The sequence below is a fragment of the Pteropus medius genome, unplaced genomic scaffold (genome assembly GCF_902729225.1).
Source record: "Pteropus medius unplaced genomic scaffold, Ma_sr-lr_union100, whole genome shotgun sequence".
NCBI classification, from domain to species: domain Eukaryota; kingdom Metazoa; phylum Chordata; class Mammalia; order Chiroptera; family Pteropodidae; genus Pteropus; species Pteropus medius.
Window position 1 is genome coordinate 6258854 of NW_024349803.1, and position 25275 is coordinate 6284128.

General features: G+C 35.7%; 2 protein-coding genes across 3 annotated transcripts in view; one reads left to right on the plus strand and one right to left on the minus strand.

The window, feature by feature from the left end:
• The window catches only part of ACAD11 (acyl-CoA dehydrogenase family member 11), a 66258-nt gene extending 56111 nt beyond the window's left edge, over positions 1-10147 (minus strand). The window contains exons 1-4 of the mRNA XM_039837147.1: positions 9848-10147; positions 3617-3716; positions 1549-1674; positions 780-941 (exon numbers count right to left, since the gene is read on the minus strand). Coding sequence (XP_039693081.1) covers positions 780-941; positions 1549-1674; positions 3617-3716; positions 9848-9996 — 537 coding nt within the window. The 5' untranslated portion in view covers positions 9997-10147. The remainder of the gene's footprint in view (positions 1-779; positions 942-1548; positions 1675-3616; positions 3717-9847) is intronic.
• A 107-nt stretch (positions 10148-10254) lies between these two features.
• UBA5 (ubiquitin like modifier activating enzyme 5) lies at positions 10255-25175 on the plus strand. 2 transcript variants are annotated; one of them, XM_039837160.1, is made up of 12 exons: positions 10255-10784; positions 14754-14799; positions 14913-15002; positions 17391-17500; positions 18290-18376; positions 19039-19123; positions 19883-19987; positions 20167-20294; positions 22570-22705; positions 22959-23034; positions 23181-23287; positions 23863-25175. In XM_039837160.1, exons 1-12 carry the CDS (start codon positions 10624-10626, stop codon positions 23944-23946), a joined length of 1215 nt encoding a protein of 404 aa, XP_039693094.1. In that variant the 5' UTR covers positions 10255-10623; the 3' UTR covers positions 23947-25175. The 2 variants fall into 2 exon arrangements, with proteins under 2 accessions (XP_039693094.1, XP_039693096.1); XM_039837162.1 differs by lacking the exon at positions 10255-10784 and having other exon boundaries at positions 14913-14997.
• The last annotated feature ends 100 nt before the right edge of the window (positions 25176-25275 follow it).

Genomic DNA, 25275 nt, shown 5'->3' on the forward strand with positions numbered 1-25275 from the left:
GCTAGTTCTAAATCTTAGCTCTAAACCTTAGCTCCCTTCTCTAAACCTTAGCTCCCTTCTCTAAACCTTAGCTCCCTTCTCTCTCCCCTAAGCTCCTCTTAAAAGCACAAAGGAAAACAATCCTATACACATCTGGTCTTGTTGTTTGATTTGAAATGTGCACCATCTCTTCCCTACCACTCTAGATTTTATCTTTCCTTAAGTACACAAGTGTAAGATCTCTTTCTCCCAGGAAACACTCCCCACTTAAGCAAGGGCATACTGATATCCACCCTCCGAATGGAACAGTTCTCATGATGAGCACCAAACAATTCACTACTAGATTACATAATTTTTTATACCACTTTCAAGTTTCATATAAATTAGATTCATGTATAGTTCTCTCAAAAATGACCTTAAGTTCCTTTAGGAGAACTTATTTCTATTTTTTTGTATTTAATACAGCACCAACCACATATTAAACACACAGTCATGCTTAATAAATGTCTGTTAATCTAAGTTAAAGAAAATTGTATAGAAAATATATTGGTAAATTAAGTGGAGAGGCTGAAACAGCTTTAAATTTGCATTCAGGTACATGTTGTCAGTTACAGAGGCTTCTGCTGAACAAAATCTAATTTAAAAACACACAATTATTTTATGCTTAAAACACAAGTTAATCTGAAAGCTGATATTAAAAGTTATAGACAAATTTCAGAAAAAAAATTTTTAATTTGACTAATAATATATGTTATTTCCAAGAACTTGAGAAAAGAAAGCTCTTTATGTGGATGCATTACCTGTCTTTTGCAGTACCCAGCACCTATACCATATCCTTCCAGCTGCAATGAGTGTATATTCAAGGAATGTAACTGAGCCAATGTTTCTATCACAGCCACATATATGGCTGAGCGTTCTGCTGGGCTAACTTCAGGAACTGTGAAATCACGAAAGATTCGACCCTATGGAAGCAATTACAACAGATAATTTAAAACAAGTCTTTTCATGCCATTTTTTTTGCTGTATTATTATCTCATACTGCCTGTAAAAGAAGATCAGGATAACAGTTTTGCAATCAAAACCAATTCTTTGCAAGACATGCTAGAAAAATGTTCTTTTGTGAAACACGTATAAGAGTATATATGCCAAAGAGAAATACAATATATGTCAAGATGAACTTAAAGGACAAAAACTACTTTCAAGTTAATTTTTACAAAAAAGAAAAAATTAAAACAATTTGAATTTACTGTTCTTAATGTACTGATTTCCTATTTGGAATAATTTTCCCCCCATACTGACAGGCAGTTTGGTTATTGCCATTACATATGGCTCTTTACTGACACCTGGAGGAAAATTTAAGAACAAGTCAATATGCTCTAAAAACTAAATTTGCTCCTAGTCTATTTCATCCCTCCCATATTGTGTGTGCTCAGGTTAAAACTAAAGTTTAAGCCCTTTAAAAGCAAACTAATTACCTAAAATATTGACTAATAAATTATCATTTATTAACATCTAATTTTATAATTAAAAATAAAGGCGACAACAAAGTAAGATTAAGTGTTAATTTACCTGCACATGTTCCATCACATAAAATTCTGTTCCAATAATAGAAGTATTGCTGCAGTACAACAAAGGCTTGGGAACAGAGAATCCAACTGAAAATAAAGCTTTCTGGACTTTAAATTCTCTATCAACCTAAATAGGATGATAGATTATTAAAAATCAGAAACAGAAATTTAATAACTACTTGTTAACATTAAGGACAGAATTTTGAAATAGTATCAACAAATAACCCAGAGGATAATAATTTTCTTATTATTTCCCTTAAACATAGTCTTAGTCTTAGTGCAATTATTATAATTATAAATTAGGCCAGCACTAAAAAATAATTTAATTAGGCTAAAAAGATAGACATATTCATGAGGCTTAATCCTGGCTCCAGTAATATGAAAGCAATAGTTCCTGACCACAATATTTCAAAGATATCATAAAACATCTCTTTGTTTCCACCTGTTCCCTGATGACTGGCTAACTCTTCCTCTCATGTCTCCCCAGGAGGCTCAGGTGAGTCTCTATTCTAATGCTTTGGGCATAGTCAGCTACAGGATGCTGGGGGAGGCCAGTGAGTACTGGTAGAAAGGAAAAGCACCTGATTTTTCTGGAGATCGATGGAAGAAACTTGTTTCTAAGATAGGGGTATAAGGATCCTTCTTGGTGCTTGGGGCTGCTGTGAAACTCAAGATAACTATTGGGAAAGGAGGAAATGAGAAGCAAGCCAGTACTGAATCAGGAGCCCAAATAAGAGGGAAAAGAAAAATGCATCCTCAACCAGGTCAGGTGTATGGGCCTATCACTCAGGACCTGTGGACACAGCTAACAGAGCTGAGACGCCAACTCATCTGCATGCAAAGTCCCCTTGCCCCAGACTCAGGTAGTGGTAAGTGATCACTTCTAAGAAGAAACCATGAAGCCCACTTTGAGACTGCAGGGATAAAGCAGCAACTGCTGCAGTAGCTAGAGCAGAAAGTGACTAAATCCATGACCAAAGAAAGAGAAGCCATCTGTGCCAATTGCTGTTATAAAGAAGTGTTTATAACCATCCTGCTGCTGGAAATGGGGATGGGGTGGGATGGTGGTGGGGACAAAAGGGTTAGGGAGTCATTAAGTAAATGATAGTATGGGAACATTGCTTTTTTCAATGCAGACTTGGGGAAAAAATGAAAAAGCCGAAACAAAGTATTCTAGATCCTTGAACTGAGAGCATTGTATTATATTCTGATGTCTTCTGATAGGAGTTATCAAAAAGAGAGATGATTAGAGCTGCTTTTGGGGGCATAAATATCTGTGTAGGTATTCTCCTTGAGTTGTGCCACACTGAGGTTTAATAAAAGTTACTCAACTTTTTTGATCTTAAGCATCCAAGTTATTTCATGTTTCTGGGAACATGATGTGGGACTAAGGAAGTCAGAATCAGCATTCTGCATTACTGTGGCAGGAAGTCCACTCCTCGACAGCCCTTCCCCAGTCATCTGGGCCTGGGAAATGCCTGTTATATATGATTATAATAATATTCTAAATATGAATAGTGCTTTTCATATTCTTCAGGACTTTGATTTCTGTCCTCTCCTGTTTTCTTCTCTAAAAATCCATAGATAGTATATTTTCTGAAAACAGAAAGACTCAATTTTTAACAAAAGTCTTTTATAATTCTTACTAAGTCAGGGGATTGTCATAGAAATATTTTAGAATAATTCAGTGAGTAGATATAATAATATGCTTTTAAAAACATAATTTAAATATATAACTAAAGCACAAAACACTTATAAATGAGTAACACTGAAAATATTCACTGGATGATGATATTTCTAGCCAATTATACAGGAAGGAATAAAATCCACAAGAGGACCGGGTGTTGATCAACATTAATAGCCAAAAGATAGATTTAGATTTTAGCCTCAATCCCTTTTTCAAGACAGCAAGGTGGGCTACAATTCAAGCAAAATTTTCATCTAAGAAATAAAATATATTTTCTAATATTTAATAATTGTGAATTTAAAAGCAATTTAAATTGTTTTTATCTGAATAAAATGTATTTATTTTTCAACAAAGAATGTATCATTGCATTTGTATACCATACCTTATGTGCCTTAGAAAGAAGTAAACCAGGTGGTTTTTTCCTGAGTACATATTTTTGAAAGCCCTTCTGGAGATAAAAGGTTGGATTGGAATATCCTGATCTAGAAAAGAGTAGAGAAATGGTCAGCTATAAAAATATATTTACCCTCTTCTTCAAATCCTATTGAAATGTCAGAAGAAACACAAAAATGAAAATAAATCGATTTCAATGTTGCAAGGCCAAGAGGGGTGCTACAGCATGTCTGAACATAAGTTTTTGAATGATAAAAGCAGATGGCAACAAATAAGGGAACAGCTGTGTGTCTCCTTATCTGCTATTGGAGAGATAACCCCCATTGGTGTGACCAAGGTTAGCACCCAAGTACAACTCTCTACAACAGGAAGTATGATAAGGTTCTAGAGTGAATATCTAGACCACAAAAGTGCAAAGTTGCCCCAGGTAACTTATACCAGGGCACTGACTTTCTCCATCAGGTGAACAGAAGTTCTCACACAGACGAAGGGAATACATTCCAGCTACCAAAACTATCCAATCTTCACCTTCATTTACCATATGAGCAGTTTAGAATTACCAAACTTTTAAAGAATCCAACAGCATGAAAGAGAGGCCTTAAACTAAACAGAAGAATTTTCTTCAAAGTTTCTCTCGAGGCCTCCAGCCTCAGTCCACAAAGAACAAGGGTTCAGACTGAATGCAGCAGCAGCTCCAGTGTCTACATCTTTCTCCTACAAGCTAGACCCGTCCTCCCTAAAAATCAAATCTAAGAGCACTGATCTTGGTATCATCTAATCCTGTGCAGGTGCCTTTTAGCATAAGAAACTGCAGATGATTGCCAATGATCAGGAAATAAGACCTCCTCAAGCTATGTGTCTACCTTGACATGGAATAATTTATTCATGATGCTGCAAAGAGTCAAGTTGACATGAACCTTACAAAAACCTTTTTTTCAGCTTTATTGAAATATAATAGACAATCTGCTCTATTTATATTGTACAACTCAATGAGTTTTTTCAGTTATAGTTGGCATACGATATATTAGTTTCAGTTGTATAGGATAGTGATTAGAGATCTATATAACTCACAGTTATCATGCCACTAAATCTAGTACTCCTTTACCCCCTTACATAATTATTACATTATTAACTATTTTCCTTATGCTACACTTTATATCTCCATGTCTATTTTGTACTTGTTAATCCTTTTGCCCTTTTTCACCATCCTCCACCCCCTCCCATGTAGTAGCCCTCAAAATATTCTCTGTATCTGAATTTATTTCCATTTTCATTGTTGTTTATTTTGTCCTTTAGATTACACATGTACGTGAAATCATGAGATATTTGTCTTTCTCTCTCTGACTTACTTCATTCAGCGCAATACCCTCTAGGTCCATTAAAGCAATATCTTTTTTCCATCCCCTTTCTTTTAGTCTGTGTGTGTCTTTTAATCTGAAGTGAGTCTCTTGTAGGCAGCATATGTAGGGGTCTTGTCTTCTTATCCATTCAGCCACTCTATCCTTTCACTGGAGCACTTAATTCTTTTCCATTTGAGGTACTTGTTGATAAATATGTAGTTATTACCATTCTTTTTTATATAAATTTATTTAAATTAGTTTCAAGAATACAGTACATTAGTTAGACATCTATAATGTTCATAAAACGATCCCCCCAATTCCTCCCTCCCTTCCCTGGCCCTCCACTTAGCCATCATGTTAAATCTAACTGCATTCCTTCTGCCATACTCCCTGTGCCCAACTGTCAACTACTGATTTGTACGTCTTTAACCCTTCACCCCATTCTTTATTCATGTTTTTGATATATGTTTTTTCTTCTTAAAGAAGTTCCTCCAACATTTCCTGTAATGCTGGCTTGGTGTTGATAAATTCCTGTAGCTTATTTTTGTCTGAGAAGTTCTTTATCTGTCCTTCGACTCTAAATGATAGCTTTTCTGAATAAGGTATTCTTTGTCGTAGATCTTGGGTTTTCATTACGTTGAATATTTTGTGTTAAGCCCTTCTGTCCTGCATAGTTTCTTTTGAGAAATCAGCTGTCAGTCTTATGGGTGCTCCCTTGTAGGTAACTAACCGCTTTTCTCTTGTTACTTTTAAGATTCTCTCTTTATATTTAACCTTTGGCATTTTAATTATAATGTGCCTTGGTGTGGGCATCTTTGGGTTCATCTTTTTTGGGACTCTGAGATTTCTGGGGTGGTATGTCTATTTCCTTCACCAGTTGAGGAAAGTTTTCCATCATTATTTCTTCAAATAGCTCTTCAATGTCTTGTTTTCCTTCTGGTACCACTATGATATTTTACATTTAATAGTGTCCCATAGGCTCCTTTGTAGGGAGCTAAAGCTCCCCAAATTCAAAAGAGTGCATGGTTTATCTCGGGAGGCCTGCTTGCATAAAAAGGAAAAGGCTGGTTCTGTGGAATTCCAGGAAGAAGAAGATTAAGTATAGAGAAAGGGAGTGTCAAAGGGAGTGTCAAAGGAAGTGTCGATTGTACCTTGATCTTCAGGATGTTACTTTAATTATGTTATCTTGGGATACCAAAAGGAACAGATTATGTATAAAAAGGATAAGAAATAAACTCGGAGAGACAGTTGTGAGATCTGTTCTCCCTCCTGCACCCTGTCTGTCTTCTCTTTTTTCTCAGTCCCCGCTCCCCCATTCGGGTACCCGGTTTGACTTGGTCGGCTGGCTTCCGACACTCCTTAAATTATTATTATAGTCTTGGCTTCTTTTTTCTTGCCATTCTGACTGAGTGTTCTTGGCTTCTCTATCCTCTATATTGGTTCGATCCTATTCTTCATCCACTCTGTTGATTCCCTCTAATATACTCCATCTCAGATAAGGTGTTCTTCATTTCTGACTGGTTTCTCTTTTATAATATCCATTTCCATTTTTACGTTTTTTTAAATCTCTTTGTTAAAGTTCTCACTGAATTCATCTATACTTCCCCTAAGTTCATTGAGCATCATTATAACCAGTGTTTTGAACTCTGCATCTATTAGATTTCTTGACTTCATTATTCCTGGATCTCTATTCTGTTCTCTCATATGGTTTCTGCTTCTTTGTCTTCCCATTTTGGCCACCTTTCTTTGTCTGTTTCTGTGTAAAAGCAAAGCTCCTAAATCTCCCGGTCTTATTAGAGTAGCTTTGTGTAGTAGGTGTCCAGCGGCACAATCCTGAGACGGGTTCAGCTGCAGGTCAAGTTTAGCCCCATCCTGTGACCTTTCTGGGGCCACCCGTTAAGATTCAGCAAGAAATCCGCAGATGCTGTGCTTATAGTTGCCTCAAGAAACCACACCAAAAACCGAGCCCAGTTGCCACCAGTGTGAGTCTTGGCGCTGCTTAGCAAGGAGTACCTGACTCGCTGAGGGCACAACTGCAAGTGGCTTGGGTGGGGTTGTGATTTGGGAGAGGTAGAGTTTCAGGGAATCCCCTGGGCTGAGTGACCTCTGTTACCCAGTTTGATGACGTCTCAGCTATGGTGGCACAGAGTCTGCATGCTGGAAGGTGGGAGGCTTAACAGAGGAGCAATGGATACCTCGGGCACTTCTGCCTGGGAAAAAGCCTCGACTCCGGCCCTCACTCTGACAACTCAGTGTCTTCCTGTAAGTCCCTAGTGATCCTCATGCAGCCTACCCAGTGCTGGTGCTCCGAGTGAGCAGGTCCATCACCATAAAAGTTCACTCTAATAAGACCGGTGTCTGCAGCTGCTTGCTGCCTCTGCCGTAGCCTCTGTCCCACTCAGTTGCTCAAGACCAGGCAGCCTTGCGTCTTCGCCCCGTCCTACCTTCTACCGTTGCAGGCTGATTAATTATTTCTCTCCTAGTTGTAATGCTTCTGTTCATCTAGATCCCAGGCAACTTTCTTTGCTGTTTCCTCTTTGTTTCTGTCACAACTTTGATTTAGTTGCAAGAGGAATGAACAAAGCCTCTATCATCTACGCCATTTTTCCCTACCAAAAAACAACAAAAACTTTTTTTATGCCTAACGTGTCATTGGATGCTTTTTTGATGATGCAGTCATATATGAAGTACTGGCCATTCATGATGGTAAATGACCCAGGTGAAATATAATCGGAAAACTAAAAGCTTCTCATTGAAGTTACCATATGAGTAATCGTATGACCCAGCAATTCCACTCCTAGGTATATATCTAAGAAAACTAAAATCACGTTCACACAAAAACTTGTATAAGAATGTTCACAGCAGCACTATTCACAACAGCCAAGAAGTAGAAACTGCCAAAATATCCATCAACAAATGAATGAATAAACAAAATGTGATACAGCCATACAGTGGGATATTACTCAGCCAGAAAGGAATGAAGTTCTGATACATGCTACAATGTGGTTGGACTCTGAAAACATTATGTTAAGTGAAAAAAGCCACTCACAAAAGGCCACGTAGTATATAATTCCATTTCTATGAAACATCCAGAATATATAAATCCATAGCAACAGAAGGTAGATTTGTAGCTGCTGGTGGATGGGAAGAGGGGGTAATTGGAAGGCAAGTTTTTTTTTGGGGGGGTGGTTTGATGAAAATGCTCTGGAATTAGATAGTGGTAACAGTTGTACGACTTTGTGAATATAATTTTTAAAACCCACTAAATACATTTAAATAGTTAAAATTCTGAATTTTATGTGACATGACTTTTATTTCGAAAAAACAAAACACATACACACAAACAATAACAAAAACAAACTCTCCTCCAAACTTGAAACTTTCCTCTGATTAAGTATCTACCAAGGTTCTAAGAAAGACTTAAAAAAAGCCTATCTTGAGAAGATATGTTCACCAACACATCACAGTACCAGCTAAATTTAACCATGCCAAGCATTAGGTCTCCATATAGTCTGGAACCCACTGACGGTATCACTATGATAAGAATCATCAATAAGCCAGAAAGGAATGCTTTGTTTAGGACTTGGGCATTTGGTGCTGAAAGAAATGTATTAACCTATAACCAAAGAGGTGGCACTTTTGTCCAACCTTAATTAACAAAGATGAAATTTTTGCATGTATATGTGTGGTAAGGAACGCTCACTTGGTCAGAGAAGGCTTTGACTAGACCATCAATCTCACAAGACCCCAATAGGCCACTCTGGGCATTGGTTCATTTAAAGCATACGAAGACAGGAAACACAGTATGCCAGGATGGCAGCATAGATGACTTTCCTCAGTGGAGTCCACATAGTAATCCATTCATCAGACTAAGATTTACTGTATGACTCCTGTGTTCCTTTGGTGACAGCTCAGGTTTGAAGAAATGAAACCACAATGGGTGAATATGGGTGTCACCCTGGCTTAGAAGCCTCATGCTCCACAGGAGTCATTATCTCTGGTAGCAGTCCTCTGGGCACAGCTTTTAGGGTCCTAGCAAGGGATATAACCAGTTGCAAGAACTCACTGCACTTGGGAAAGTCTAAAGTCCCTGTAAATGCCACTGATAAATGCCACAAGTATGTGTTCTGTTGTAATGTTTAAGGCCTTTCACTTCTATTATTTCATTTACTTGCCAGAATTACTCAGAACTGGCAGGTACTTATCACAGATTACAAAACTATCAGAAGTTATGTAACATATTTAAATTCCCTGTCAGTAAGTGGCAGATCTAATTTTGTGGAAGCCAAGACTGTTTCCGTAACTCTTTTTTTTTAATTTTTATAAAACTACTATTTTTAAAAGTTTATTTTAAAATATATTTTCTATTATAAAACAGCACTTTCAGGACTGTCATCCAGTTCTATTCTCTCACTTCAAAAAGAACTAAAGGCCAAAGGGGTGCTGTGAATTAGAATTAGAATTCGGATCCCCCTGCTGCTACCATTAAGCACCTTCAAGAATACAGCCAATTATAATGGAATTACATCTGCTTCTCAGGAAAAAAAAAAAAAAATCTAGCGATCATAGGACAAAAGTTGAGATAAAGTCTTTTTATATCCCACAGAGCTTTCAACCTTAATAGCATCAGTGAATCTTTAAGGTACATAATTGCATCCTTTAACAAAAGATTCCTTCTCACAGCTGGAATCGTGACTGTTATCGCTTCCACCACAGTCCTCTAGTTAATAACCAGAATAGAATGCTCCCGCCAGCAGAGTGCGTAATTATATGAAAAGAAACTGTGGTGGGGTGAATTAGTAACCCACGCAAGGCCAAAGTAAGGGGGAAAAAGCACGATGCACAGATTTGTTTTTGCTGGAGAAGGTCGGCGTCAATACCTATACTGGACCACCGTCAGCTTGGCCTCGGGCGTGGCTGCAAAGCCGGGTAAGTGCTGGTTTAGGTAGGCCTCCAGGGATCTGCAGTCGAACTTATGCTGGGGCAGCACCTCCATCACTTCGGGTTCGCTGGAGGCACGGTTCTCCATGACTAGCGCCGAAAACCGCAGAGACCTCAAATCCACAGACACTTTTTTTCTTAAGGAAAGCTACTTTACAGCGGAAGTGAAAGACCAGGGGCGGGGCTCACTCCAGCCAATCACACACAAGTTAAGCTACGGACAAATAACGCAGAGGCCTTTCCACCTCCAAATTTAATGCACCGGCAGGCGGAAGGCCTATAAAGTTCTGTTCAGAAAAGGGACCGTCAGGAACTCGAGCCCAGGAATAAAAGATCCTGGTGTTTTAACTAGCCTCCGGGTTGGAAAGGCGACATCGTAGGCTGCTTGCTGGCCTTGGACGCTTAGGACATCGGCCTTGCTGACGCCTGGTCTCTTAGGACCCGGCGAAAAAGGAAACTAAAAGGAGCGGATGTTTTCTGAGGGGGAGCGATGACTGCAACCGGAAATGGTTCCGTGAGAGGTCCGTAGTTGTGGTGGAGACGTGTCCATCTGTGAAGCTCTGGGAGCACTTCCCCAGGGTCTGGGCTAGGAAAGCCACCAGTAGGTGCTTCCTTATATACCCCTCACGGGCTCAGTAGACCTAGCAGCGTGAGACGGCGGCGGCGGCGACGGCGACGGCTGGGGCTGAAAGCATTGGCGGCCGGGGACCCAGCCATGGCCGAGTCTGTGGAGCGGCTGCAGCAGCGGGTTGAGGAACTGGAGCGAGAATTGGCCCAAGAGAGAAATCGGCGGGCCCTGGGAGACGGCGACGGGGGAGGCGGCCGGGCCCGAATCGAGAAGATGAGCCCGGAGGTAGTGGATTCCAATCCCTACAGGTGACCTGCGTCATGGATCGGAGGCTGGTGAGGGGGATGAGGTCCCGGTTCCCGTATGGTCGAGTGAGGCATTCCTCTCCCATCCAGTTCCCGGGGCCCCCATATTTCCTTTCTTGTTCTGGTTGTCCTTTTCCCAAATGGGAAACGCCACGTCTTAATACTGGTCAAAAGGTGTTTTTTCTTCTTTTTAAAAAAACCCAAGTGAATCAGCCATATGGTGCTGCTCCTGTGCCTCCTGAGGACATGTATCCAGTTTCCTACCGCATCTGTCTCAGTCTACCTTGCTCTGCCTAAAACTGATAGTGACAACTTTCAGAAGATGACATCGGATGTAAAACCCGCTAAGCATTAACTTCCAGTTTCATAAAGTCTTCTCAATGTTTCTTAAGTTGGGGCGTGGTGAGAGAGCTGGATTAGCTCTAAAGCCATTTGACTTTAGCAGTTCTGTCCCCACCTTTTTTCGTTTCCCAAGGTTTCATAATCCAGGCTGAATATAGTGCAGTGGTTAAGGGTAAGGACTCTAGAGTCAGACTGGATTCAGATCCCAACTCTTAGTAGTTGAGCAGCCTTTGGCTAGTTCTAAACCTATCTGCTTAAATTTCTCACTTGTAAAATAGGGATAATAGTGATAGCTGTCAGAGTTGTGAGGACTGAAAACATCAGTGTATGTAAAATTCTTAGATTAGCGCTTGTACGTGCTAAGCTTTGTACGAGACTTTATTGCTCAGTGCAGATACTAACATTAACTGAGCTTTCTTTACCTGCTAGGCACTTTTCATGCACCCTCACTCATATGTTTTCCTCCTCACCACAACCCTAGCAGATAGCCACTATTATTTTACCCCCATTTTATAGGTGAGAAAATTGAGGCTTAACAAGCTGCTATGACTTGGCTCAGGTCATAGAGCAAGTAGTATATAATAAGGCCTGGACTGGCATTAGGTTTGTTTTATTCCAGAGTTCACATGGAACTGTCTCCCCAGTAAAAAATAAGCCACTAAGTAGTATGGCTAAAAAATTGGATAGTTTTAAAGTAGGTGAAACAGGAAAGATGTTATTGTTGCTCTTTCTCTTTAAAGAGCAGAAGAGTTTGGATTTTTAAAAAATGTTTTATTTGTGACATATATAAAGCCTCTGAGTAAGTCTTAGGGTGCATGTATTTTTTTTTTTTTTTAAACAAACCTAAAATTCAGACCACTATTTAGGTACAAAGATGTTAATTATATTATTTATAATAGAAACACCAGACAAAATGCTAATTGTTCTGTAATTAGAGTTCATATTAACCCAAATCAAATGAAATCATGCCAGATGCTTGCTTTTCCTTCATCAAATCTAATAGATTAGCAAGTTGTCTTAATTCTTTTTTTTTTCCTTCAATTTTATGATAATTGACAGAGGTGCATGTATTTTAACTGTATTGCCAAATATGAAGGATTAATCCAAAATCTTTAGAGTTTGAATAAGCATGAACTGACATCTTTAGTCAGAAGTGGAAACTATTCCATTTGCATCCTTAAACATTTCGTAATTTTACAAATGAAAAATTTGAAAATTTTCATCTAAGAATAAAAAGGAGTGTGGATCATATATTTAGAATCACCTAAATGTGAGATGTGAATCACTTAATGTGAGATGATCCTTTGACATTTAATAATCACAAACTTTCAGAACTCAAATATAAACATTTAGTATTTTCTATCTTATTTGCACCCTTTATCTTTTGCTACATAAGAAATGGCAGTTGTCACTCAAAGCTCCTCACTAGTACATGGAAAATTGATAAAGTTAAGCCTTAATTTGTTTGGATTGTTGTTCATTCAGTAAATATTTGGTGAGCACCTTTTCATCCTCAGCCCTCCTAGATGGTATTATTTACCATTTATTGAATATTTCTTATGCATAGACACTGGGGATACAAAGTAGATATTGCCATTTCCCTCTAGAGATCACCAGATCAGCGTTAGATAGAAAGGTAAACATGGGATTGCAATACAGACATTAAGAATTATGATAAAGTACAGGGTTATTGAAAAATAGAAAGGTTTGTAGGTGTTCAAATCATTTTAATTGCATCAAGCGATACAAAAGAAATATAAAGACTCTGACCCCCAAAGACCATTTGCTTTAGTTTGGGAGACTCAATGGTTGTGGAATAATGATCGAACAACACAAGTAACTGTAAAATTATGTGATATAGACTAATTATAAACATGTGGAGGAAATGGAGAGGGGAGTAGAGGATTTAACATTAGAAAACCTGGTTTCAAATATTAGCTTAAAAACCCAGCTCTGATTATTTGTTTGCCATTTAGCTGATCTTCGAAAAAGTTAATTAACCTGAATCTTTTTTCAAATTTGTAAAAGGGGGTTGCAGTACGTTCTTCTTAGGGTTATTTAGAAAGATTAAAGAAAGCATCAAAGTGCACATGGCATATTGATCAAAGGTATTTATTATCACTGTCTACCCATTTCTATTAAAGTGACAATAAAGAAATTTTTAAAAAGGAATAAATCCCCACTGAAAAAATAGAGGGTTTCTATTAATAATTGGGATGGGTGGGTCCCTGTACTTGAAGATTATAGTAACACAATTTTAGAAACTAGAAAAGGGATGAGTGACTGATAACTGATTTAATGATCCAAAAAAGTTGACTCTTAAGCCTCCAACCCACTTTATACCACAGAATTCCCCAAAGGCTCAGGAAAGGCAGATACTTCTAGAAGAGCTTAAGGTAGGGCTAAAAGAGATGTGGTTGAAAATCTGTTGAAGATACAGCCTAGGTTTCCTACACCACTTTTTGTAGCTGAGCTAATGCTAATGCCTCTTGCCTACCAGGAAAGAAGACTAGAGATTTACTCATTGGTGAGAGTGAAAGAGATGATTTCTATTAATTGAAACAGGTATTTGTATTTGAAGTAAGGGGCTTAACTAATGTTTACATACTGAATGCTAGGACTCCCAGCCTTGCTCTTCCATTTAACATCCCCAAACTGAGAGCCACAAACACCTTTCAGGCTGGAAAGTGAAAGATTCTTTAGGGAATCTAATCAAGCCAAGAAGAAAGACTGAAAGACAGTTACATTATGGGTTACAACTAAAGAGTCTGGCCAGAACGCACTACAGTGAAGCCCAAATTCAAACAAGCATTGCCTATCCTTGCCTTTATTAGTGTCTGGCTCTTAAATATAAGCAGAACAAAGAATGAGAGAAGCTCTTAACATGAAAGAAACACAGTAAAAATAGTAACTTAAACAGATCATGAAAGGGGAACACATCGTCAACATTATCCATATCCCCAGGTGAGAGATGATATCTTGGAAATGAAATGAAACAAGGTGCCACACACACACACACAAATCATTCAGATGACTTACAAGAATTCTTGAAAATGGAGAATAGCAAAAATGAAAATCTCAATAGAAAAGTTGGAAAATAAAATCGAAAGACATCTGGAGACTAGAGCAGAAAACTAAAAACATGAAAAATAGGAGAAAGAAAATAAGAGTAGAACACTAGTCCAAGTGGTCCAACTTCCAAATAATAGGAGTTCCAGAAGGATGTTCCAGGAAAAATAAACTAAACAAGGAAATCATCAAATTCTTCAAGGAGATTTCCCAGAACTGAAAAATGTGTTTCCAAATTGAAAGGGTACATCAAGTGCCCAGCACAATGGATGAATTTCAGAAGCTAAAAGACACTTGAACTGTATCTTAGAAATTTTGAGGAAAAATTATTTCCAATTAAAAAAATCTTGTGTGTTCTGCACCTGGGAGGGTTTTCAGGCATCAGTGTTTTCAAAGCTGCCCCAGTAATTTAGTTTCATCTGGTAAATCCCGCTGAAAGATTTCTCTTCTTTGAAAGGATTAGTAGTGATTGAGTTTTGGTGTTTATTTTCTATGATGTAGGTTTACCTATGTCACTATTAAAAGATTGTTAGCTTTAAACATTTTTTTCTTTGTTTTAAGCCGCCTGATGGCATTGAAACGAATGGGAATTGTCAGCGACTATGAGGTATGATAAACTTTTCCAAGTTTTTGAAGATGATTTCAGTAAATGAAAATAATTTCTGATGACATTTTTGATGAAGAGTTATTAATCAAGACATATAATTTTGCATTTCACAGAAAATCCGTACCTTTGCTGTAGCAATAGTAGGTGTTGGTGGAGTTGGTAGTGTAACTGCTGAAATGCTGACAAGATGTGGCATTGGTAAGGTAAAAACATTTCCCTTTGCCTATCATATAGGGAACTACTCACTTCTGGGGTAAATCAGGTATAAGGATTTTTATTTCTCATTACTAATGGTTATTGATTTGTGGTATATTTATTCAGATTGTTCTACCCGAAGGGCTTAAGACATAACCTCATCTGAATGGAAGCTGATATTGTTAATTAAACAAGGACTACCCAATTGTGTTCAGGAACTTTTTTTGTTTGAGTAATATATAAACAATTTGGGCTTAAGTGAAACTGAACTGGAGAATGCTCTAGATTTTTTTAAACCCATACTTTTTTTACTTTTTTCTAAAATTGGTTTAGATTGTGGGTAGAAATAAGTAACCTTATACCAGAAATCAATCTGCCGATCTTAGATTTATAAAGCTAAAGTGGTTGAATACATAAACTGTACCTAATTATATGCCCTTTAATTTGTCATTTTGACACAGCACACATTTTCCTATAGTTTATCAATGCCCCAAATTCTTAAAATGCCCCGATCCATGCCCCAAATTCTTAAAAGAAAGTAATTTCAAAGTTGGCACTCTATTAATATAGGAAAGAATGCAAAAAGACAAAATGTTTATTAACATTTTCAAGTCTTTAAAGAGGTTTACAAAAGCCAGCCAGCAATTGCTTATAGCCGATGTAAGTACCCTGGTGGACTGACCAAGGGTAGTAGAGATCCTGGAGATGTGTGCTTCTCAGGTTCAAGTGTGCATCAGAATCACTTGGAAACAGATTGCCAGACCTACCCCAGTGGTTTTGATTCTGTAAGGTTTCAGGCGGACCTAAGAATTTTAATTTCTAACGAGTTCCTAGGTGATTCTGATGTTGCTAGCCCAGGCCACATTTTGAGTAGCAAGGATCTAGAACAGTGATTATCAAATACTGCTGTAATTAGAATTACCTAGGCAGAATTAAAAAAAAAAATCTCATATCCAGACTGTACCTCATAATAGGTTAATCAGAATCTCTGGAGGTGGGACCCAGACATCTGTATTTTTTTAAAACTCCCCAAGTGATTGCAATGTACACTCAAGGTTGTAAGCTAGGGATCTACATAGGTAAGTTTCAGAACTCTTTCTTCAATTTGTAAAACAGATAAACAAGTAGCTAATTCTTGGGGTTAAGTAGGGAAGTGGAGAATTAGAGACCCAGAGCCCACTTCTTATCCCTGAAAGTTTCTGGAATCCCCAGGGCACCCTGGATTACCAGACCTAGATTAGCCGCTTTATTTTACAGATGAAGATACAGACCCCAAAAATGAAAGTGACTTACCCAAGATCAAAGGTAATTAGTGGCAGAGTACAACTCACACCTCCTGTTCCCAAATTTAGGATTTCCTGCAACTTAATAAACCAGCTGTGAGGCCAACACTCAAACTTAAAACTTGGCCTGATCTAACAAACATTGTTGAACGAGCTTAAGTAAACCATATTTTGGACACTCTAAGGTTAGAAAATTATTATAAGAGGCATAAGTGATAGTTTTCCAAGCAAGAAAGTATGGGTTACCTAAGTGTTTTTTTTATAGGATGGGTTAATTTTTTTAGTTTATTGAGAAGAAAATCTCATTTTTATTTTTATTGTTAAATATAGTTACTGAGAATTATATTACACAGACAGAATTTTAGATCAAGGAAGGGACCTTGGAAATCCTTGGGTCCAACCTGTTCTTACTGATAAGAAATGGGATCTTTTAGTCATTTTAAAATTGTGTGTGTGTGTTTGTGTATATGTGTTTGACAAACACTGTCATGCCTAAATATATAGCAGAAGACAATAATTTACAGATTGGTTACTAATTCTATTTGGAATAATGTTTTAGCCATTATTATATATATATATATATATGTGTGTGTATGTATATAGTATCATATTCACAAATGGAGTCAAGCTACACTATAGTTTTTAAGTTATAGCATTTGTGTTTATCTGATTTAAGATTTTAATTTTTCTAATGGGTTCTTGACTCAGCAAAAAATTGGAATCAAGTAGGATTTTGGCAGAATTTTTAAAAATTGGTATGAAATGGAATGAATATTATCTCAGCGAATCATTTAGAGGCAGTACAGCATTGTGATTAGAGTACAGATGCTGGACTGAGAATGCCTGAATTCGAATCCCATTTCCAGTACATATTAGCTGAGTGGCTTTTGGGCAAGTGCCCTATTTCTATCGTTTTTAAAAGGAGGATAGTAGTATCTATGTACTTTTCTCATATGAACACTAAACAAGTTAATATATGGCACCTAGTATTCCAGAATTCGGTAATATTATTACTGTCAAACTGTTAAACAGATCAAATGTAAAGCCCACTAGTTTATTCTTTTGTTATTTTTTGTTATGTTTTTCATTAGAATACCATTATTTTCATTTTAGTTGCTACTCTTTGACTATGACAAGGTGGAACTGGCAAATATGAATAGACTTTTCTTCCAACCTCATCAAGCAGGATTAAGTAAAGTTAAAGCAGCAGAACATACGCTGAGGTAAATGGAATAGCAATTATAACCATATTTAGTGAAATCTTACTTTGTGTATTTGGTATGAGTAAAGGGATCGGAATTTTTCTCTTATAAAAATGCAGATTTCAGTTATATAAGAATTCTTTTCCTCTTGGATCTGGGTTGGCAACCTTTTTCTGCATAGGGCTAAACAGTAAATATTTTAAGTTTCGAGGGCCATGTGGTCTCAGTTGAAACTGCTCAGCTATAAAGTTGTAGTGTTATAGCAGCCATAGGCAATAGAGAAAAATAGAAAAATGAATGACTATAGATAGCTATGCTCCAATAAAATTTTATTTATGGACTCTGAAATTAAAATTTCATATATTTTTCACATGTCATGAAATATATGTGTATATATTTTAATGCAACCATTTTTAGCTTGCAGACCTTACAAAAACAGGTGGCAGGTCAGTTTTGGCCCAAGCGCCATAGCTGGCTAACCTTAACTCTAGGAAGTTTCTTTGAGTAAGGAACAAAGAAGCTCATTTGTCAGACTGAGCTGGAGCTAACAGAGATGTTAAAGCCTTAATTCCCGGCATATAGATTGTGGGAACATTTCTGTAAGCCTTCTGACAATCTACATGTTTCGTACCTAGTCTTTGAACCTAGTTTTTGAAATAGGACAAAAAAGGTAGAAGAGGACTTTGGATTTTCTTTGACTAGCCTGAATTCCATTTCTCTACTCTGTTAAGTGATCTTCAGTTCTTTTTCTTTCTAACTCTTATGATTACCTACTAGTAGTTTTTTAATCACACCCTTTTTCCCTCTTAGGAACATTAATCCTGACGTTCTTTTTGAAGTACACAACTATAATATAACCACAGTAGAAAACTTTCAACATTTTATGGACAGAATAAGGTAAAATTTTGTTTATGAATATTTTGCTTAATGTCCAGCTCAGTTAAATTATTAGAAAGTATTATTAGAAAATAGGTACTGATGATTGATTTAGCGAGTTGGTAGAATGATATAATTTTTGTTTTTAAAATAATTTCTTGTGTAATTTTTATGTACTAGAAGCTCAGTAAAAAGTATATATTGTCCAAAAAATAATAGTAACAACAAAATAAACAAAAAGCCCCTCATTATAATAGTATAACAAAGAATCCTCAATTATAAGTTCTGTGTTCTAGAATATATTTCTATCTGAAAGTGGTATTCTGTAGACTCTTTTAACACAACTGAAATATTGAATTGTATTAACTTTTATTACATTTTTAGTGAAAGAAGAATAAAAGTCTGTGAAAGCTTATTGGTAAATGGTAACTTTAGTCAACAAGCTTTATACTTCTTGCATTCTTATATGTCTTATGTAATAAGTACTATAGTATTATTGATGTTTATTTTTAATGGTTACTCAATACTTGATATATATTGGATCTTTAATATTAAATACTTACTATGTCACAATTATACTTAAATATTTATTGAAAGAATAAACATGACTGAACAAATAAAGTCTAATTAGAATGTATTTTTGTTCTCATTTTTTTCAAATAAAATTTATTTTCTTTGCCAAGTAATGGTGGATTAGAAGAGGGAAAACCTGTTGACCTAGTTCTTAGCTGTGTGGACAATTTTGAAGCTCGGATGACAATAAATACAGTGAGTGTTCCTATTGTGTAAAATGTTATACTCATGGATTTATCCATTTTTCTGTAGATTCCATTAGTATATATTCCCCATACTAAAAACAATTATGCATTTAAACCCTATTAGTTCTCATAGCCTACTTTTGAAAGGTATTCCAATGGCTGCAGGACCTGTCTAGCCTTGTTTTTGTGGCATATGTTTCAGTATCCTACTCTCTCTATGCCAATGATAGAGGAAACTATAAAATAGCAGATACTTCTTATGTATAACTTTTTAAAATAAATTAATGTCTTGTAATACTCTTATAATACTTATTCTTGGTCAGCATTGGTTTTAACTTTTTTTACTTTATTTTTATGTAAATGTAAATATACACACAAATTGCATATGAACATTTTTTCTCAGAAATAAGACTGACTTCTTTTTTAAGTTGTTTTCAACTCTTCAATGACATTTTGCATTTTTTTGTTGCTGAAATTATCTTAGAAAAATGAAGTTCTACATTAACCTAATAAGAAATCCAATAAACTATGGTTAAATTTAATTAAATAGATATTTATTGACTGCTTACATGTCAGTTTACTTTTTAGATGGAGAGTGGCAATTGCCAAGGAATTCCATTATTTACAACTTTTTAATTCTGAAAGCTAATTTTTAAAAACCCGTGGTAAAAAAAAAGGGGTAATTTAGTTAAACTCCAGTTTTTTATAAAAAGAAGTTACAGTAAATTATTTCTTGCTCTTTTATGTTCTTTCACCTGTTTCTACTAAGGCTTGTAATGAACTTGGACAAACATGGATGGAGTCTGGGGTCAGTGAAAATGCAGTTTCGGGGCATATACAGCTTATAATTCCTGGAGAATCTGCTTGTTTTGCGGTATGCATAATTCATTTTGGCTTATTCTTCACTGTTAATTACTGGAGTTCCTAGGGGCATTGAAAATATATTACAATTCAAAGAAAAAACTAACTTTGAATGTGATGGAATACTATTTGAGACATAAATTTTTTTTCCCTTTCTTTGAAATATATTTTCTTTTATTCTTTTTCATGTAGTGTGCTCCACCACTTGTAGTTGCTGCAAATATTGATGAAAAGACTCTGAAACGAGAAGGTGTTTGTGCAGCCAGTCTTCCCACCACTATGGGAGTGGTTGCTGGGATCTTGGTACAAAATGTGTTAAAGTGAGTGAGGGTTAAATTTTCTGAATAGTCTTGTTTCCTTTTGATAAAAATAAATATATTTCATGAATTATCTTAAATATTGGAATTATCAGCTAAGTATTATAGTTTTTAAATTTAGTTTTAAATATATATTTTTATTTTGTTGTATATGGTATACATATACTTTTTATTTTTATGTAAATATATCTTAATAGATTTCATTTCAATGTACAGTTGACCCCTGAATACTGCAGGAGTTGGGGTGCCAACCCCTATGCGGTTGAAAATCCACATATAACTTTTGACTCTCCAAAAATCTTAACAAGTCGACCCTTGGTATCCACTTGGGGTTGGTTCCAGGACCACCCTCCATCTCCCTGCAGATACCAAAACCAATAGATGCTCAAGTCCCTTATATAAAATGGTGTAGAACAGTGCATACAGTTGGCTGTCTGCATCCACAGATTCTCAGGGATACAGAGGAGCGACTATATATTTTTGAAAAAAACCCATGTATACATGGATAGCTGGCACAGTTCAAACCCATGTCGTTCAAGGGTCAATTGTATATTAATTAATATTACACATATTATACACATACATGTTTGTGTTATTATCTGCATTTAGAATAGCTCTTGTTAAACAAATGGTACTGGTGTACTTATGTATGACACATTAACTAAATGATATAAATCTACAGGTTTAACTAGGTTGGAGACTTAGGCATAAATGCACTTGTTTCCACTATCTTGATTTAACTCTTCCTAAAAATAATATGAATGTGATTAAACATTAACCAGAGTACTATCTCTGCTACCCAGAAACAGATAACCAACAACAACGCCATCTAAATTATAGCTAAAAAGGACAAAGGTTTCTTTGCAGCTAAGATTAATGTCAAAGAGTTTTTGAACCAACTCACACATTATTTAAAGCAGAATCCCATTAGGTGTTGCCCAGTTCAGGTCAATTTTTCTCTCATTTTATACTTTAATAAGCTTAGTTATGTTTCTGAAGTCTCCAATATAATAATAAACTGTAACATGATATAGGAAGGCACTCTGATATCAGAAATGTCCACTACCAGCAAAGAAATTGTAAAAAGCATACATAAGAACTCTTAAGGCAACTGTATAGAGCTGTTTCATGTAAGAGCAGATAGCCTTTACTTCAGTAGGCTCTATCTAAACAAAACATTTTATAGTAGGATACGAAAAGGGAGGGAAATTATGGCAATAAAGTATTCTCTTACAGATGTGTTGTATTTAGCCAGCCCTCTATTGATGGACATTTAGGCCACTTATAGATGTTTTTGTTAATATTGACAATGCTGCAAACAACATCTTGCATATATCTTTGTATACTAGATTTTTGTACAGTGTGAATTTTTAGGAGTGGAATTTCTGGGTTTATGCAATATTTGATAGATATTACTAAATTTCTCTTTCAAAAGGATTGTACATTTCCATCACAGTGTAGGAGTACCTGTTTCACCTACACCTTTGATAACATTGGGTATCATTAAATTCTTTAATCTTTGTCAGTATGATAGGTAAAAGGTGGGTATCACTTAATTTTCAGTTATTTGGGGTAATTTGAGCACATATTTTTCTATGAATTGTTTGCTCATATGCTTTGCTCAGTTTCTTGTCTTGTTGTATATTAAGAACATATGTTTGCAAATATTTTTTCTTTTGTTGTTTACCTTATGTACATGATTTTCCCTCTATAAGCTTCTAAAAGGAATCAGATTTGACTGGGAAGGAGCACAGGGAGCTTAATGACATACTGGAAATGCTCTATATTTTGATCTTGTAGTGATTATATGGGTGAACACTTGTAAAATTTTATTGAGCTATACATTTAAGATCATAAACTTTATGTTATATATAAAAACTTAAAAAATTAGATTTATTACCATACCTTGGGGATTTTTAAGATACTTCTTCCACATTTTAACTTCTCTAAAATCAGTATGCTTCTTAAAGTTGTCGACATACATTAGTTTAGTTGGAAGCATTTTATCTTTATTAGAGATTCATAAAATAATATTTCTATTGATGAAATGGAGTAATATTTCCTTGTAGTTATTCAACAAATATCTACTGAGTCAGGTCCTGTAAACAAGATAAAAAAAAAACAAACAGGTCCTGTAAACAAGATAAAAAAATTTGTTTTCTGGTTTGCTTGTTACAAAAATGATTACCTACTTCAAAATCATTTTTTAATAATCCAGTTATTTTAATACTTCTCTTTTTATTTCTTTATCTAAATGTACTATGATTTGTTTTTCTAGGTTTCTGTTAAATTTTGGTACTGTTAGTTTTTACCTTGGGTACAATGCAATGCAGGATTTTTTTCCTACTATGTCCATGAAGCCAAATCCTCAGTGTGATGACCGAAATTGCAGGAAGCAACAGGAAGAATATAAGGTATATGTCAATCTGCCAGAATGTATGAGAGATCATATTGCATAGGTATAATTTAAAAGAGAAGAAACATTTGCATTTGGAATACAAGATAATTCAATTCTGGAACCTTAAACTTTTAATTTATTCACCATGCGTCAAAAATGAAAATTCTGTTTTTATTTTGCTTTTAGTAGGATAAAAAGCCTACCTGAATTCTTAATCGATGCTTCAGAAAACTGAGTAAAAACACTTCGATTCTGTTTGATTTCTACAGAAAAAGGTAGTAGCACTTCCCAAACAGGAGGTTGTTCAAGAAGAGGAAGAGATAATACATGAAGATAATGAGTGGGGTAGGAATTCTTTCATAAACTGAAATGGCAGCATAAAACAAACTTTTATGGGAGGGAATCTAATTATAGTTGATTATATACATTTTGAGTAATCATTGCTTATTAAGTTCCTTAAAAACTTTGTAAGATCAAATTTAACTCTACAGGTATTGAGTTGGTATCTGAGGTTTCAGAAGAGGAACTGAAAAATTCTTCAGGTCCAGTTCCTGACTTACCTGAAGGAATTACAGTGGCATATACAATTCCCAAAAAGGTATATCTAAATTCTGATTTACCATAAGTGAATATAAGAGAAAATGTTTATCTTCTTTCATCTTCATCCCATTCCATAATGTCAAAGCAGTATTTCCTATTTTCGATATTTTACACTATAGAGATTAAGATGTGTGAAAGACGGAGGTATGCAGTGCTAATATAGAAATATGCACAGCACATTTAAACTGTTTGAAAACATAGACATAATGTTTTGTTTATTCATTAATGGATCAAGTAAAGTAGATTTTGATTAAATGAAAGTATCATTTTTGTATGCTAGTAATTTTAGCCACAATACCATTTAAAAGTACTGCTTCAATAGATATCTCAAGAATACTGAAATTACTGCCTGTAAATCTGAAGACTGTTGGGGAAAGTAAAGAACTTAAGTCTCTCTTAAAAATTAGAAGGCAATAAATAAATAATTTTAAAAAATTAGAAGGCACATTTATTAAAGAAAATTTACTTTGTAAATTTGTTGAACATGATTAAAGCTTACTCATTATATATTCCTAAGCATCAAGAATTTTTTATGGTTATTTTTTAACTATGTACTCTCTCATTTGTTGGTAGCAAGAAGATTCTGTACCCGAGGTAACAGTGGAAGATTCCAGTGAAAGCTTGGAAGACCTCATGGCTAAGATGAAGAATATGTAGATAATGGACTGGCCTCTATTTTATTTTCTGTATAAGCCTATTCCTTGCAATGAAAAAAAAATCATTTTAAAACTGACAAAACTTAAGGCAACATCAACTGATGTGTAATCTTCACTGAATTGTTATACTTTTTGAAAATACTGTTGCTTGTTGCTCCCCCAGCTCTCAACTAAATAACTCTGCTCAAACTCATGTTTCATTCTAGTAAGAAAATTTCAAAGGATTATTATAGGTTGTTATATATCTTATTGAAAACTTAGCTATTGAAATGTTTGGCTTTTGTGGGAGGGGTGGGAAGAAAGGACCAATTTCATATTATACATATTCCTTTTCTATCCAGTAATTCTTTGTGGTCTGTCGCCTGAGGCCATGAACAATGAAGCAGTTCGTGGTCCTGAAATATAGAGAAAGAACAAGAGGTGCAACCTGTTGATTAGAGCTAGCAGGCTTCTACTCATTGTGTTTATAATTGCTCTCTATAAGAAAACTGCCACTACTAATTTGGCCAACAAATAAAAATATCCTCTCAAATGTTTCCTGATTACAAACTGAAATGTAGTCATTGGAAAAGTTTGTAAACCAGTGAATCATATATTTGAAATAAGACAAAGGTAAATAAAACGAAGCTTTCCTCGTGGATAAAGGTACTGTCAGGAAGTACAAATTACATTTCCACATTGACCAAGGAGAAGCAAGCATTGCATCTGTGGGACATATCTGGAGTCGCTGTACTTTATTGAGGAGCAAGAAATAAATTTAGGCTAAGATCATTCAGATTACCCATCGTATGGGCTACTTTCTGTCTACTTTATTTAAATTTGATTCCCTAGGTAATTAGATATTGGCAGGAGTTTGTCCTGAATAGTGGGCATGAAGAATGCCTAAACTGCTTCTGAAATGACGGACATGTATTTATTCACTGGAAGAATATAATTTTTTCCCTGATGGTGACCACTAAATCATAAATCGATAAACTAATCTTCTCTGGAGTTCCATACAAATAATGAAGGCTTAGAGAGCCTTGGTTGAAATAAAATTCCCAACGGTTTGGAGAGGAAGAAAGAATATGCATGTGTAACCATTATCTGTAGGCTGTTGTTATGCTAATCTATTTTGATGATTTTTTGCTTTGGAGATATGAATGTCTAAATTGTATCTTTAGGGGCAAAATGTTAGAAAAAAATTAAAAAGTACATTCCTCACTTGTAAAATAAAGTTCTAAAAACTGATTTCAGAAAGCTTCAAATACTAAATAAGTTCAATGTATTAGTTTTGAGATTCTAGAATCATATTGTGATTCTTATATTTAGAGTAATGTCAAGAAAGTAT

What these genes read in the sequence shown, in the direction of transcription:
- UBA5 (XM_039837160.1), top strand. Translation starts at nt 10,624, where the DNA reads ATGGCCGAGTCTGTGGAGCGGCTGCAGCAGCGGGTTGAGGAACTGGAG. An exon ending in GCAGCAGAACATACGCTGAG is followed by an intron (nt 17,501 to 18,289) that starts GTAAATGGAATA and finishes TTTCCCTCTTAG; the next exon opens with GAACATTAATCCTGACGTTC. An exon ending in CATATACAATTCCCAAAAAG is followed by an intron (nt 23,288 to 23,862) that starts GTATATCTAAAT and finishes ATTTGTTGGTAG; the next exon opens with CAAGAAGATTCTGTACCCGA.